This window comes from Osmerus mordax, chromosome 6, assembly GCF_038355195.1.
Source record: "Osmerus mordax isolate fOsmMor3 chromosome 6, fOsmMor3.pri, whole genome shotgun sequence".
NCBI classification, from domain to species: Eukaryota; Metazoa; Chordata; class Actinopteri; order Osmeriformes; family Osmeridae; genus Osmerus; species Osmerus mordax.
The window spans coordinates 8,771,874-8,782,978 of record NC_090055.1 but is presented as its reverse complement, the minus strand read 5'-3'; the positions used below and the strand labels follow the sequence as shown (position 1 = coordinate 8,782,978).

The following is an 11,105-nucleotide window of genomic DNA, read 5'->3' as shown; positions in this document are numbered from 1 at the left end:
GTGGACAGGAGAGAAATAAACCCGACGTAGCGAGAGAGAGACAGAGAAACATCGAGGAGAGGATAGAAGAATGGAGAGAGAGAGAGGAGGAGAGAGGTAAAGACAGAGTGAAGCGGAAATGAGAAGAGAGAGAGGATGAGGGAGGTAAAGAAACGGATCGGAGAAGAGAAGCGTCTGACAGAACAGCAGCGGGGAGGAGTCAGGCTGACAGTGAACTACAGAGGAAGAAACAAGCTTTGGCAAGATGTTCTCAGGCAAAAGGCTTTATGAAAGTATGCGTGTGGATGGGGGCTGGGTGAAACGAAGCTCTCTTTGAAGAGTAAAAACGGAAAAAGGATGATGATGATGTTCTCCGCACAGCACCCCACCCTCACCTCCTCTCCTCCGGGTGTGAGTAGGTCAGAGCCTGAGTCTGTCAGAGCCGCAGAGGAGACTCAATCATGGAGAAGAAAGCCTTCACACTGACAGGGAGTTCTGCCTCCCGCACCTCACACATCCTACTCTAGCAAGAGCCTTGGGGGGGGGGGGGGGGGGGGGTGGAACTCCAGGCTCCACACAACTCTGAGAGGGAGAATTATGTGCTAAGTGTTCCAATCACTCAGCAACCAGAGGAACACTCTGGTCTCAATGACTTCCTGTGTCACGATACAGAGATACCGTATGTAGCTAGAATATATCCAGAGCGGGGCGGATTCTTGTGGGACTATTAAACGCGCTCTGCACACACACACACTCGCGTACGGGGTCTGTGTGTCTGCTGGGCGTTGTTTGGCTGTGCGTCCGGCTCTGCTGAGCTAATCACATGAGGACAATGCTGTTGTTCTGTCCTCAGGCCAGAGCACACAGACAGCCGCCCACACAGCCCCTCCTCTCTCTCTCTTTCTCCACACACACACACAAAATGAGAACCATGTGGAACGGAGAGAAGGACCGGAAAGCAGAAGAGAGGGATCGAATCATAAAAGAGAGAGGCGGAGCGGGGTGTGAGGGAGTGGAAAGAGAAGGGAGGGAACAGGAACTTCCCTTCTTTCTCTCTTTCCTGTCCTCTCCTCCGCGTCCGTCCATCTCTCTGCCCGTCTGCTCACGGACCGTATGCACGCACGCGCACACGCAGACACACACACACACCACGCACACGGAACTGTTTGATCATCATTTCAAGATTCCCCCTCCACGCGTCACTTTGGATCAAATCATCTGCTAAATGTCTCCGTTTGAGACCGTGGGGTATTTGTATTCTGGAGTGTAAAGGGAGTGGGCTTTTGCGTGACTGGGACAAAGACTTGGGTTCCATCCTGAAAGGCACGATCTGTGAAGCACAGATAAGTATTTTGACCCGGGTCATGTGGTTCTGATGATGCCTCCTGGCTGCGCTGAACCACAGCAGCTGCACAAGCCCCGGGACACACTGAGGGTCTGCTTCAGACACACACACACACACACATGCAGACACACACACCTACACACACACCCGCACACACAGGAGACCATGGTCTGTGGCTCCAACTGTGCCTTTCCCCAGAGCTGCTCTGACAGAGAGCAGATTGGCTGACCTGCAACTCTCTTCCAGACACGCGCCCAGGCTAGGCTAGGCTAAGCTCACTGTCGGGCCCTCTCTGCACCTGTCGGTTCTGGCCCTGTCACACTATCACTGCGCCAAGGCGAGGACAGGTTAGAAATGTGAGATACGCTAGGTGGATAAGAATAACCGCATAGCCGACCTCATGCGGGATTTCTTTCACACTGTGTCTCCGGCGAATCATCTGAGGGCTTTGAGTGCCTCGCTGAGCTGACTTTGCTAGGGAGCTCCAATCTATTTGTCAACTCTCCAAACTAAACTCACAAACAGGCTCGATGTTACAACGCTGTACCAGTCTACCTCTCACATCCAGGCTCCAAATCCGGATGTCATCTTGACACTCCATGGCCGGGGGGCAAGACCGGATCTCTGCTCAGACCCGGCCTGCAGGCATGGCATTTCCATGGGCGACACTGCAGGGTGGCGTGGGAGGCACGCTGCCCGATAATGAGTCCCTCGACAGCCCTTAGAAAGCCTGTATCCCCTTTAGACTAGTTAGAGAGGCCTTGGAGGGGAGGGAGGGAAGAGGGAGACCGAGAGGGTGACAGAAGAGAGACAGGAGGAGGCCCGCGGCTTTCGCAGTCCTCAAAACCCGCGACGCCGTTCTTCTGAATCGGCATAAAAGCCTCTTATTGTCACGTCATCAGGACATGACAGACACCTGCATGGCGACCCTGTCCTCTGAAGACAACAGGGAACAAACGTGACATGGAACAGGCGAGCCCCAGGCACAGCAGCGGCACCCTCCCTCTCTGACAAGTCCGCCAGAGGCTCTCATCTTATCTGCTCCCTTGGGCGAGGACGTCTGGGGTCAAAGGTCAGGGCCGTTGCTTTCTCTTGCTCCTCTGATATGAGAGCACCGATCCCGGATTCAGGCGCTCCGGGACCATGCCGGCTCCGGATCAGCTCTTCAGCACCTGCAGGGAGAGATGGCTGAGTCCTTGAGGAGGAAGCCCAGTTAACCACATCAGATGACAGGTTGAGTTCCAGTGAAGCTGGAGTCTTCAGAGGGCCAAGCACGGTCTGTTCTCTCTCTCTCTCTCTCTCTCTATATATATATTCACTCACACATTCCCACATAAGAGGGGGGAAATCACAAGCGCACACACACAAACGCACACACAGTCCTCAAGCGCGCCATTAATGAACGCGCCGAATCCCGCCCTGCGCCCGTTTGATGAATATAAGCAGCAGAGCACACTAATGAGCATCACAATGTCAACCTGGGCCTGAAAGAGACGAGAGCTTTTCATTTGACACCCTGTACCATCTCCCTGGGTTAATTGCCAAGGATACAGACAGACAAGCAGGCAGCCAGGCCTTCCGGTGGCAGCACATCACAGTGACCCCGAGAACACTACAGGCTGGTTCTCTTCTCCTGTTCAGGGCTGGTTCTCCTCCCCTTATCAGAGTGGCTACCCTTTCTGTCTGCTCAGCCCTGTTCAGCTCCTTTGCCTGCGCAGCCTGCTCATCGACAGAGCCTCTTTGTCTCCGCCGGGCCAGAGGAAGAGCAGTATGCGTGCGCTGCTCTGGACGATCTAATTAGCTTGGTCCGTCTCGGCTGTGATGCCTCGCTGGGGGACAGGTCTACGTGCTGCTGCTCTCGTCAGCGGGCTGCTCGGTTCAGCACTCGGCACATCCTGCCCAGCAACCGGGAAACACAGCTCGAGCCACAGCAACAAAGACCCTGTCTGAAGGCACCACAACCTCCTGCTATACAACTGTCTCTGAGACGGGGGGGTCTAACCTGAGAAGACAGGAAGTGTGCGCTCGCTGGCTGCGGAGACGGTGGGGGGGGGTCGTGTGTGTGATCCGCGCTAGCAGAGGCAAGGAGTTCAGGCTCCGGCCTGGCGTGCTTTACACACTCGAATGAGTTGTTTCTGCTGCGAGTCAGACAAAGCACGGCGTCTCTAAGTATAGAGTGTAGGCTGACTCATCACATGACCTTTTGATGTGCCAGTCCCCCTGGCAGAAACAACAGTTGCAGCGATAATTTATTATGAAGCTTTCAGATCGTTTTTGGTTCGACTTTACCGGCTCATGCAACTGAAGGGCTGCTGATCATGAATCAAAACCCACAGGTAACGCGAGCGCACACAGGGAAGTGTTGCATTAATTTGAGCAATTGTATTTATTTTGGAGCTTTATGTAATACAACATTTTGGACTTGCCAAAAATGACAACCCAAATTTTAACAAGAGAAATTCAGGGCTTTTGAGAAAACATTCGAGGGCTCAAGTTCCTGAAGGCACCAACCACTCCGTCCATGTTGTAGAACATGAAGACACACACACAAGAAGTGAGGGCGCACACACTGAGCCAATGATAATGTTTTATTCTCATACAACTTCATGTGACGTTCCGGCACATTTAACATGGCACTACCGATAGCGGTTCATTGTGCCCATGGGATGATCACATGATTAGATGTCTAGGCCACCTGACCAGGCTTCTGGGTCACCTGACCCCATTCTCCAGGCTTCTGGGTCACCTGACCCCATTCTCCAGGCTTCGGGGGCAGGTTCTGGTCATCTTCAGAGAACAGGTGTCTCCTCCGGGAGGAATGAACCATGACCTCACATCCTCAGGTACGCCACCTGGAAACGAAAGCAACAGAAATACAGAGAGCACAGGAAGGTTGGAGGCAGTAAGAAAAAGGCTACAGTACGGGAGATGTCGAGATGAAGAGAGACCTTTCTTCCATCCTCCGCTGCATAGATACATCAACCCAAAAGAAACACACGCCAAACCCAGCTCACGGCACCGTCACAATGCAAAAAGGATGAGTTACTGGGATGAGATCAGGGGATCCGATTGAAACTCACCTGCGCGTGAACACCGTTAGGAACACGCGGTGAACACAACGCGCGCAAAGCAGACCGAGACGAGCCGCGAGCAAGAGGGGTCAAAACAACGGTGCTAAAAAAAGAGCTGGCTGGAGTGTTATTCAGGTCTGATATTTAAAGGGGGCAATGTTCCGTGGCGCTGTGGGCCTCTCTCTGGGCCCCCTGGTTGGGTGGTTATAAATACCAGCACATTAACAACCATTACCCTGTCTGTCTGGACTGCCAGCATTCACAGCTTTAATCAGCATCGGGAGAATGGTCTCACTAAGTCTGAACCCGAGCCGGGGGGGAGGGGCGTGTGTGTGTGTGTGTGTGTGTGGGGGGGGGGGGTCCATCTGCTGCCTCTTTGGCTCTGGAGTTCTGGGTCTGGACCAGGATGATGAATTAGGTTCTTGTGTAACCCAAGGCCACACCTGCCTCTCTCTGAGGACTGGGGGGGGGGCTGTGGGTTTGGGGGCCGGGGCTGTGGCTGGAGGCTGCGGACTGGGGAGCGAGGCTGGGGGCTGACATCCGGGGGGCTCGGTATAGCTGTTGTTTGTCTGGTCCCTGGAGCGAATGCAGCTGAGCTCCACACCATTACCCTCAGCGGTGGAGCAGCTCTCAGACAGAAACAACAATTCCTGTAACTCGAGTCGTCTCCAATCGAAGTATCCAAATGTAAATCACCATTTCCTTCTCTCCTCTCCTCGCCCCCCCCCCCCCCCCCCCACCTCGTTTCTCTAGCTTTCCGTGAAGTGAAGAAAAGGGCTTGAGGAGTTTAAAAACAAGGAGGGATGTATGAGACAAGGCGTGATGGTAGAAGAGCAGTGAACTGGTAATTAGTGTCTTCTCTTGGGGCGACTTGGCAGGCAGGAAGGAAACTGTGTCTTTATCAGACACACAGTGGTACCTGTATACAGCACACCCAGACTGCAGCCACAGCAGCCTCTAAAACGCACTCAACTAAAGCACGAGCCACACCATGATAAGATGGCTGTTTGCCAGACGTGGACATTTTGTACGGGAAATTCAGGCCGAGTGTTAGGCCGGAGTTCCACCTGCGCCACCCACAATGCTCCTCACCTGATAGGCATCGCAGCGCCGCAGGGACGGAGGTAAACAGGAAGTGGAAGTGGTCAGCAGCCGGAGCAATTCCAGACAGGTAGTCTGAGGAAGTTCCAGAGGATGGACACTCACGGTCCTCTCCCAGTCTGTGATCAGTCTGGAACACACACGCGCACGCACACACAGGATGTCAGGAGCAATAGTCAAATAGAAAGAAAGGGGGACCGAGATAAATGTAGGCCTGGGAGCGATAGTCATAAAGAGAGACAGAAGGCGCATGCAAGTGAGAGAGGAGCAGAGAGAGAGAGAGAGAGAGAGAGATGGATGTCCTGTCGCGAAGGGTGAAGATGATCCAGTTACCCAGGTAAAGCCATCTGTGCAGAGGCTGGGCGAAACTCCCTCTCTCTCACACACACACACACACACACACACACACAATCGTAGCGAGAATGTCAGCAGGAAGTTGATTAACTGGTCACTGTTGATTTTGGCCAACAGTGTTGCCGCCTTTCTGTCCAATCAGAAGTAATCAAATCAATGTCTCCCTCAGTGACAGGCGGGATTCAATTAGACGAGACCTCACTGATGCCGGGGATTCATTAGACACATCTACTCTGTGCAGCAAGGGCGCACGCACACTTATGGGATGGATGAGACAGACGGGCAGATGAGAATAATGGATGGACGGATCGATGAGCGTGTCATACTCTTTCTGTGAGCGGTCGTCCTCGGAGGCGGAGCAGTCCACGTAGAGTAGCTTCAGGGCGCCGGCGGCCGCGTCTGATTGGCTCGGGGAAGGCGGGCGGAGGCTGGGGGAGTCGGGGACGTCGGCCGTGACGGCCTCCTCAGGAGCCCACAGCACCAGGGAGTCACTGTTCAGCAGCCACAGCTGAGGACACACGCGGGCGTTACTCACGCCCCCGCTCCGTCTCCAGCCCTCCGACGACTCGACACCATTTCGATCTCATACTTTCACCTCACCAACACAAGGAAAATGTCACCTTCCTTTTCGCGCGAGGCAAATATCGAATCTCACCCACGCTTTCATCAGGGTCCCTCCTCCCTCCCTCCCTCCCTCCCTCCCTCCCTCCCTCCCTCCCTCCCTCCCTCCCTCCCTCCCTCCCTCTCCCTCCCTCTCTCTCTCTCTCTCTCTCTCTCTCTCTCTCTCCCTCCCTCCCTCCCCCTCTCTCCTTCCCTCCTGCGGTCTCACCAGGATGTGGGCCCGCTGGTCGGCGGTCTGGATGGAGAAGCGGAAGATGCTCTGGGACGAGGAGAGCTCCAGCAGCCTGGCGGCCAGCGTCCTCTCCAGGAACGCACACCTGGACGCACACCTGATACGACACCGGGATCAGACACCGGAGTCACGGGACACCCCCACTCACATCTAGCACCTTACACTGTGCTAACACGCCATCATTCCAATTCATCTGGCACTCGTGCAAAGGATCTAGGGTCCTACACCGTGTTTACATCTAGAGCCGTGTCCCCCCCCCCCCCACCCCCCCCCCAGCATGTGCGAGGCTGTTACCTGTCCGTCTCCTGTCCCTCCCCCTCGCTGGTTCGACATGCCCCCCCGATGCTGTCTCCATCCTCCTGGCTCACCTCCACCTCTGTGACATACAGCTTCAGAGTGTCTGTAGGCATGGAGGGGTGGGTGGTTATAGTTATATACATGCACAGTTGTACAGCACCTTGAACATCCTTAATCAACAGTAGGTATGTGGTACGCGCGTGCGTGTGTGTGTGTACCTGGTGTGACAGCCTCTCCCAGGCCAGAGGAGCAGCTCTGGCAGGAGATAACGGTTCGTCTACGACATGGTTTCTACACACACACACACACACACACACACACAAAAGACAGTTCACCTTGTTTATAACGCAAGCAATCGATGAGCTCGCCACTCAAGGAAACCGACCAGAGAAAGCCACCTGAGCAAGACTGACACTGAGTGTCCTGAAATGCCTCTCCCCCTCTCTCTCTCCCCATACCTCTTCCTCCGCTGCCCCCCCCCCCCTCCCCTCCCAGCCAGAGAAACAGCCCAAGCTGAACAGAAAGTGAAGGATAGGAGCAGAGGGACATTCATCGAGCTGGGGGGAGAGATTGAGAGAGGGAGGAGAGAGGGAGGAGAGGGGGAGGAGAGAGGAAGGGAGGAGAGAAGTTTGGGGTGACGGTGGCTTTGTTTTCCTCTGTGTATACAAACCTCGGTCTAGCTTCTCAAAAAGACCCGGGACAAGTTTCCTTCAGTCCCCTGGCCCTATTCCTTTGGCCCTATTCCCCTAGCCCCAGTGTCCTAGCCCCAACGTCCTAGCCCCGACGTCCTAGCCCCAATCACTTCACTATCGGTCACCTTGGTCTCATGAATGTCCCCGTCGACTGTGTCTGTGAGTTCCTGGACCTCCTGTGTGAGGGTATCCCTGCAGCCGCTGTCAGAGGGCAGCAGGAAGTAGGAGTCGCCCAAGAGGCAGTCCTCCGGTCGGGGCAAGAGCTTGAGGTTGGCGAAGGGGTCCGGGTGGCAGCACCAGTCATCCACCAGGGCGTTCCAGTTCCCATTTGGCAGAGGCAGAACACGCCGGAACACCCTGGAAAACAGACCCAGTTGGAACAGTGAAGACGGCAGACAAAGAACACTGTAGTCTTCAGAACCCAGTTAGAACCCAGTAGACAGCAGAGACTGTCAGAACACACGGACGACCGTTCCTTCTCCAAATGAACCTGTCTCCTCTCTGTTGACTCAGTGTAGAAGAGGAGGGGGGGGGGGGAGAATACTCCCCGCAGGGGAACTGGTGGGGGAAAGGAATAAGTTTCCTCCTCCTCGCGACTCATCCTCCTAGTTTTTCTTTTATTTCTTCTTCCACTCTCCCACCCCCCTCCTCCTCCTCCTCCTCTCCCTCTCTCACCTCACCATCCTCCATCTCCTCATTACTATCCTCCTCCTCACCTGTCCTGCAGAAGTCTGGTGCCACAGGCCTGGCAGGTGAAGCTGTAGGTCTCCTGCACCCTCAGCCGCTCCATCACATCCCAACAGGGCTCTGAAAGGGAGCACACACGCGCGCGCACACACACACAGACACACAGACAGACACACACACACACAGAGACACAAGTCAGAGTTAGGGAACAGGTCTTCGCCTTGCACTAGAGGACGGCAGTCAATAAATCCTGGTTGGATGGGAGCAGCTTGGGAGGACGAGAAGACACCAATCTGTTTGGTGATTGGATTTGTCGTTGAAACTCCCCCCAGCTGTCTCGGTCTGTCTCTCTCGGCACTGTCCTCACAGACAGCGCACGCACCCGCCCTTCACTCACCGGGCAGGGAGGGAGGCAGGAAGGACTCGAGATAGACAGGTACGGATAACTGGAGGACGGAAAGAAGAAAGGACTAAAGACAGATCGGAAGGGAGGAAGGATGGACCGCCGGAGTGAGGAGCAGCTCACTTCACCGGTGTCTGGGTCAATATTAATGGCTGCTCGGTTGATTCCGGGGGAGGTACTGATGGTGTCCATTAAACTGGGGGGTGAATCACAGTAACAGCTCATACTGCAGTGACTCAGACTGATAATCTGTGTGTGTGGGATGGCTGGGCCCCTGAGGATAGTTAGTACATACAGTAAGCTATTCCCCATCTCATCTACACTATACTGCTGACAGTAAAAGCCCAGATGAGAGTTGATGTACAAAAAAAAAAGAGTGCGTGTGTTTGAGGCCACACTAAACAGGTTATTTACTTTCATCTATATTCTGGTCTATTGTGATGCGCATCCTGAAGTGCAGTTCCTCTCCTGGCTGTCCGGAGGTCTGCACGAAGGAGTCCTGTGTGACACTGATCCCTGGTGGCAGCTTGAGGGATAGCAGGCCTCTGGCTGTATGTATCAGGAGGCACGACTCCCCAGCTGTCACCCTGGCCTCTGCAGGGCTGCCAGCCACCTCACTCCTGGGAGACAGAAAGAAAGGACAGTGAAACATAATGGCATTTTCCTTTAACCACGGTAAACGGCAATAATATCTCATTTTGAGCGAGGATGTGTGTGTGTGTGTATTAGATACAAGAGAGATTATAAAAAAACAAAAAAAAACAAAAAAGAGTTTTAAAAATATATATAAATGAATGAGGTACACACAAGTGTCAGACAATGGTCAGTTGACTCCGAATTTTGTTGTTGTTTCTGCTACAGATTCAGCTCAGTGTAACCTTCTCAAGCATGGAAGATGGGTTACCCCTGTCCAGTCTACAAGACCATGCAATTATGTCCACAAGCCAGACAATGCATCTCTGTCCGTTCCTCGGACAAGCCCCCTCCCCAGGGTAAAATAATGTGTTTTCTTTCGAAACAGCCCCTGCATCATTAGGTTTGCAACAGCCAATTCAGATTCTCTTGTGGCCCATGCAACAATCACACACTAGTGATATCCAATAAGAGGGCAACTGTTTTTGACTCACACTGAGATTAAGCTTCTTTTATTTCTTTTTCTAGTATGCTGATGTTTTATTTATTTTTTATCCCTTTAAACACGCCCATCATAGTACAAGAAAACGTAATACACCAGTAAAGACATGGGGTGATGCCTATTACATTTACTGATAGACATAGAATATACTAGGTACCACACATAGTTGTATATTCACCAACATGTTTAAACTACTGTAGTTTGGACATGAAGCTGACACGTTGAGTAAAATGAATGAGTACTCAATTGCCAGCAATATTTTACCCCACCTAGTGGACTAACTTGTGGCTACACTATACAGACAAAATGATTGGAACAGCTACATATTATTACACCTACAGCCAGGAGCTTTTATGAAATCCCATTCTAAATCCATAGGCATTAATATGGAGCATAATCAAGCCAAAACAGGAAAGGGCAAAATGTGGGTTCAGTTCTAATATCATCTGCAAGCCAGGTCTTGTCATCCAACAGCAGTGCCCAAACTCCCTAATGCTCCATATTATTGCCGATGGATTTTGATTGGGATGTCATAAAAGCTCCTACAGGTGTAATGTGTAGGTGTCCCAATACTTGTGTCTCTGTATTGTGTATATACATCAGTGGGCGCATCTGTCGCACTTACCTAGCTACCATCACTAAGAGCTGTCTTGTTGCTTGATAAAAACAGACAGGATGGTTTGCTGGCTAGATTCAGAGTGCATACTTTTGCAAAGCAGGTAGCTACTGTGCCACTGCTAGCTTGCTTGCTAACGAGCCATCTGAAGCTGTGTTAACACAATTGAGCTAGGGTAGCTAGCTAAATAGCTGTATTTATTGCCCGCATAAACTGTACAACATACTAACCCCAGAACAAGTAGTCCACTTTGCAAACGTTTTCTGAGTTCAAGAAAGATTCCAACTTGTCCGGCGTTGGTCATGCTATCACCCATCACTGAAACACACGTGCTGTGTTGATCGCTACGTAACCCAGCTGAACAAGAACTGCTGGCAAACAATAGTATGGATGCCAAAAGGAGTTAATGGCACAATAAATGCAAGGTTTGTCAGAATTGAAAATAGTCCTAAACCTCTATATTTGCGATGGAGCAGACTATCTGATGCTAGCAGCTATTCAGCTAGTGGAACTGTTATGACTGTAGTGTAGAACACATCCAATCCTAACGGACAAGTATGATGAACGTACAA

The 11,105-nt window shown here is 52.4% G+C and overlaps 1 protein-coding gene across 1 annotated transcript; it reads right to left on the bottom strand.

The window, feature by feature from the left end:
* Positions 1-3,897: 3,897 nt before the first annotated feature.
* ube3d (ubiquitin protein ligase E3D) lies at positions 3,898-11,031 on the bottom strand. Its single transcript, XM_067238430.1, has 10 exons — positions 10,764-11,031; positions 9,197-9,402; positions 8,409-8,499; positions 7,818-8,049; positions 7,219-7,291; positions 6,998-7,103; positions 6,680-6,800; positions 6,177-6,358; positions 5,488-5,626; positions 3,898-4,176 (listed from the first exon to the last, which is right to left on the bottom strand). Exons 1-10 carry the CDS (start codon positions 10,847-10,849, stop codon positions 4,156-4,158), a joined length of 1,257 nt encoding a protein of 418 aa, XP_067094531.1. The 5' UTR covers positions 10,850-11,031; the 3' UTR covers positions 3,898-4,155.
* Between the last annotated feature and the right edge of the window lie 74 nt (positions 11,032-11,105).

What these genes read in the sequence shown, in the direction of transcription:
- ube3d (XM_067238430.1), bottom strand. Translation starts at nt 10,849, where the DNA reads ATGGGTGATAGCATGACCAACGCCGGACAAGTTGGAATCTTTCTTGAA. An exon ending in GGGACATTCATGAGACCAAG is followed by an intron (nt 7,292 to 7,817) that starts GTGACCGATAGT and finishes GTGTGTGTGTAG; the next exon opens with AAACCATGTCGTAGACGAAC. An exon ending in GGCGCTGCGATGCCTATCAG is followed by an intron (nt 4,177 to 5,487) that starts GTGAGGAGCATT and finishes TTTCGTTTCCAG; the next exon opens with GTGGCGTACCTGAGGATGTG.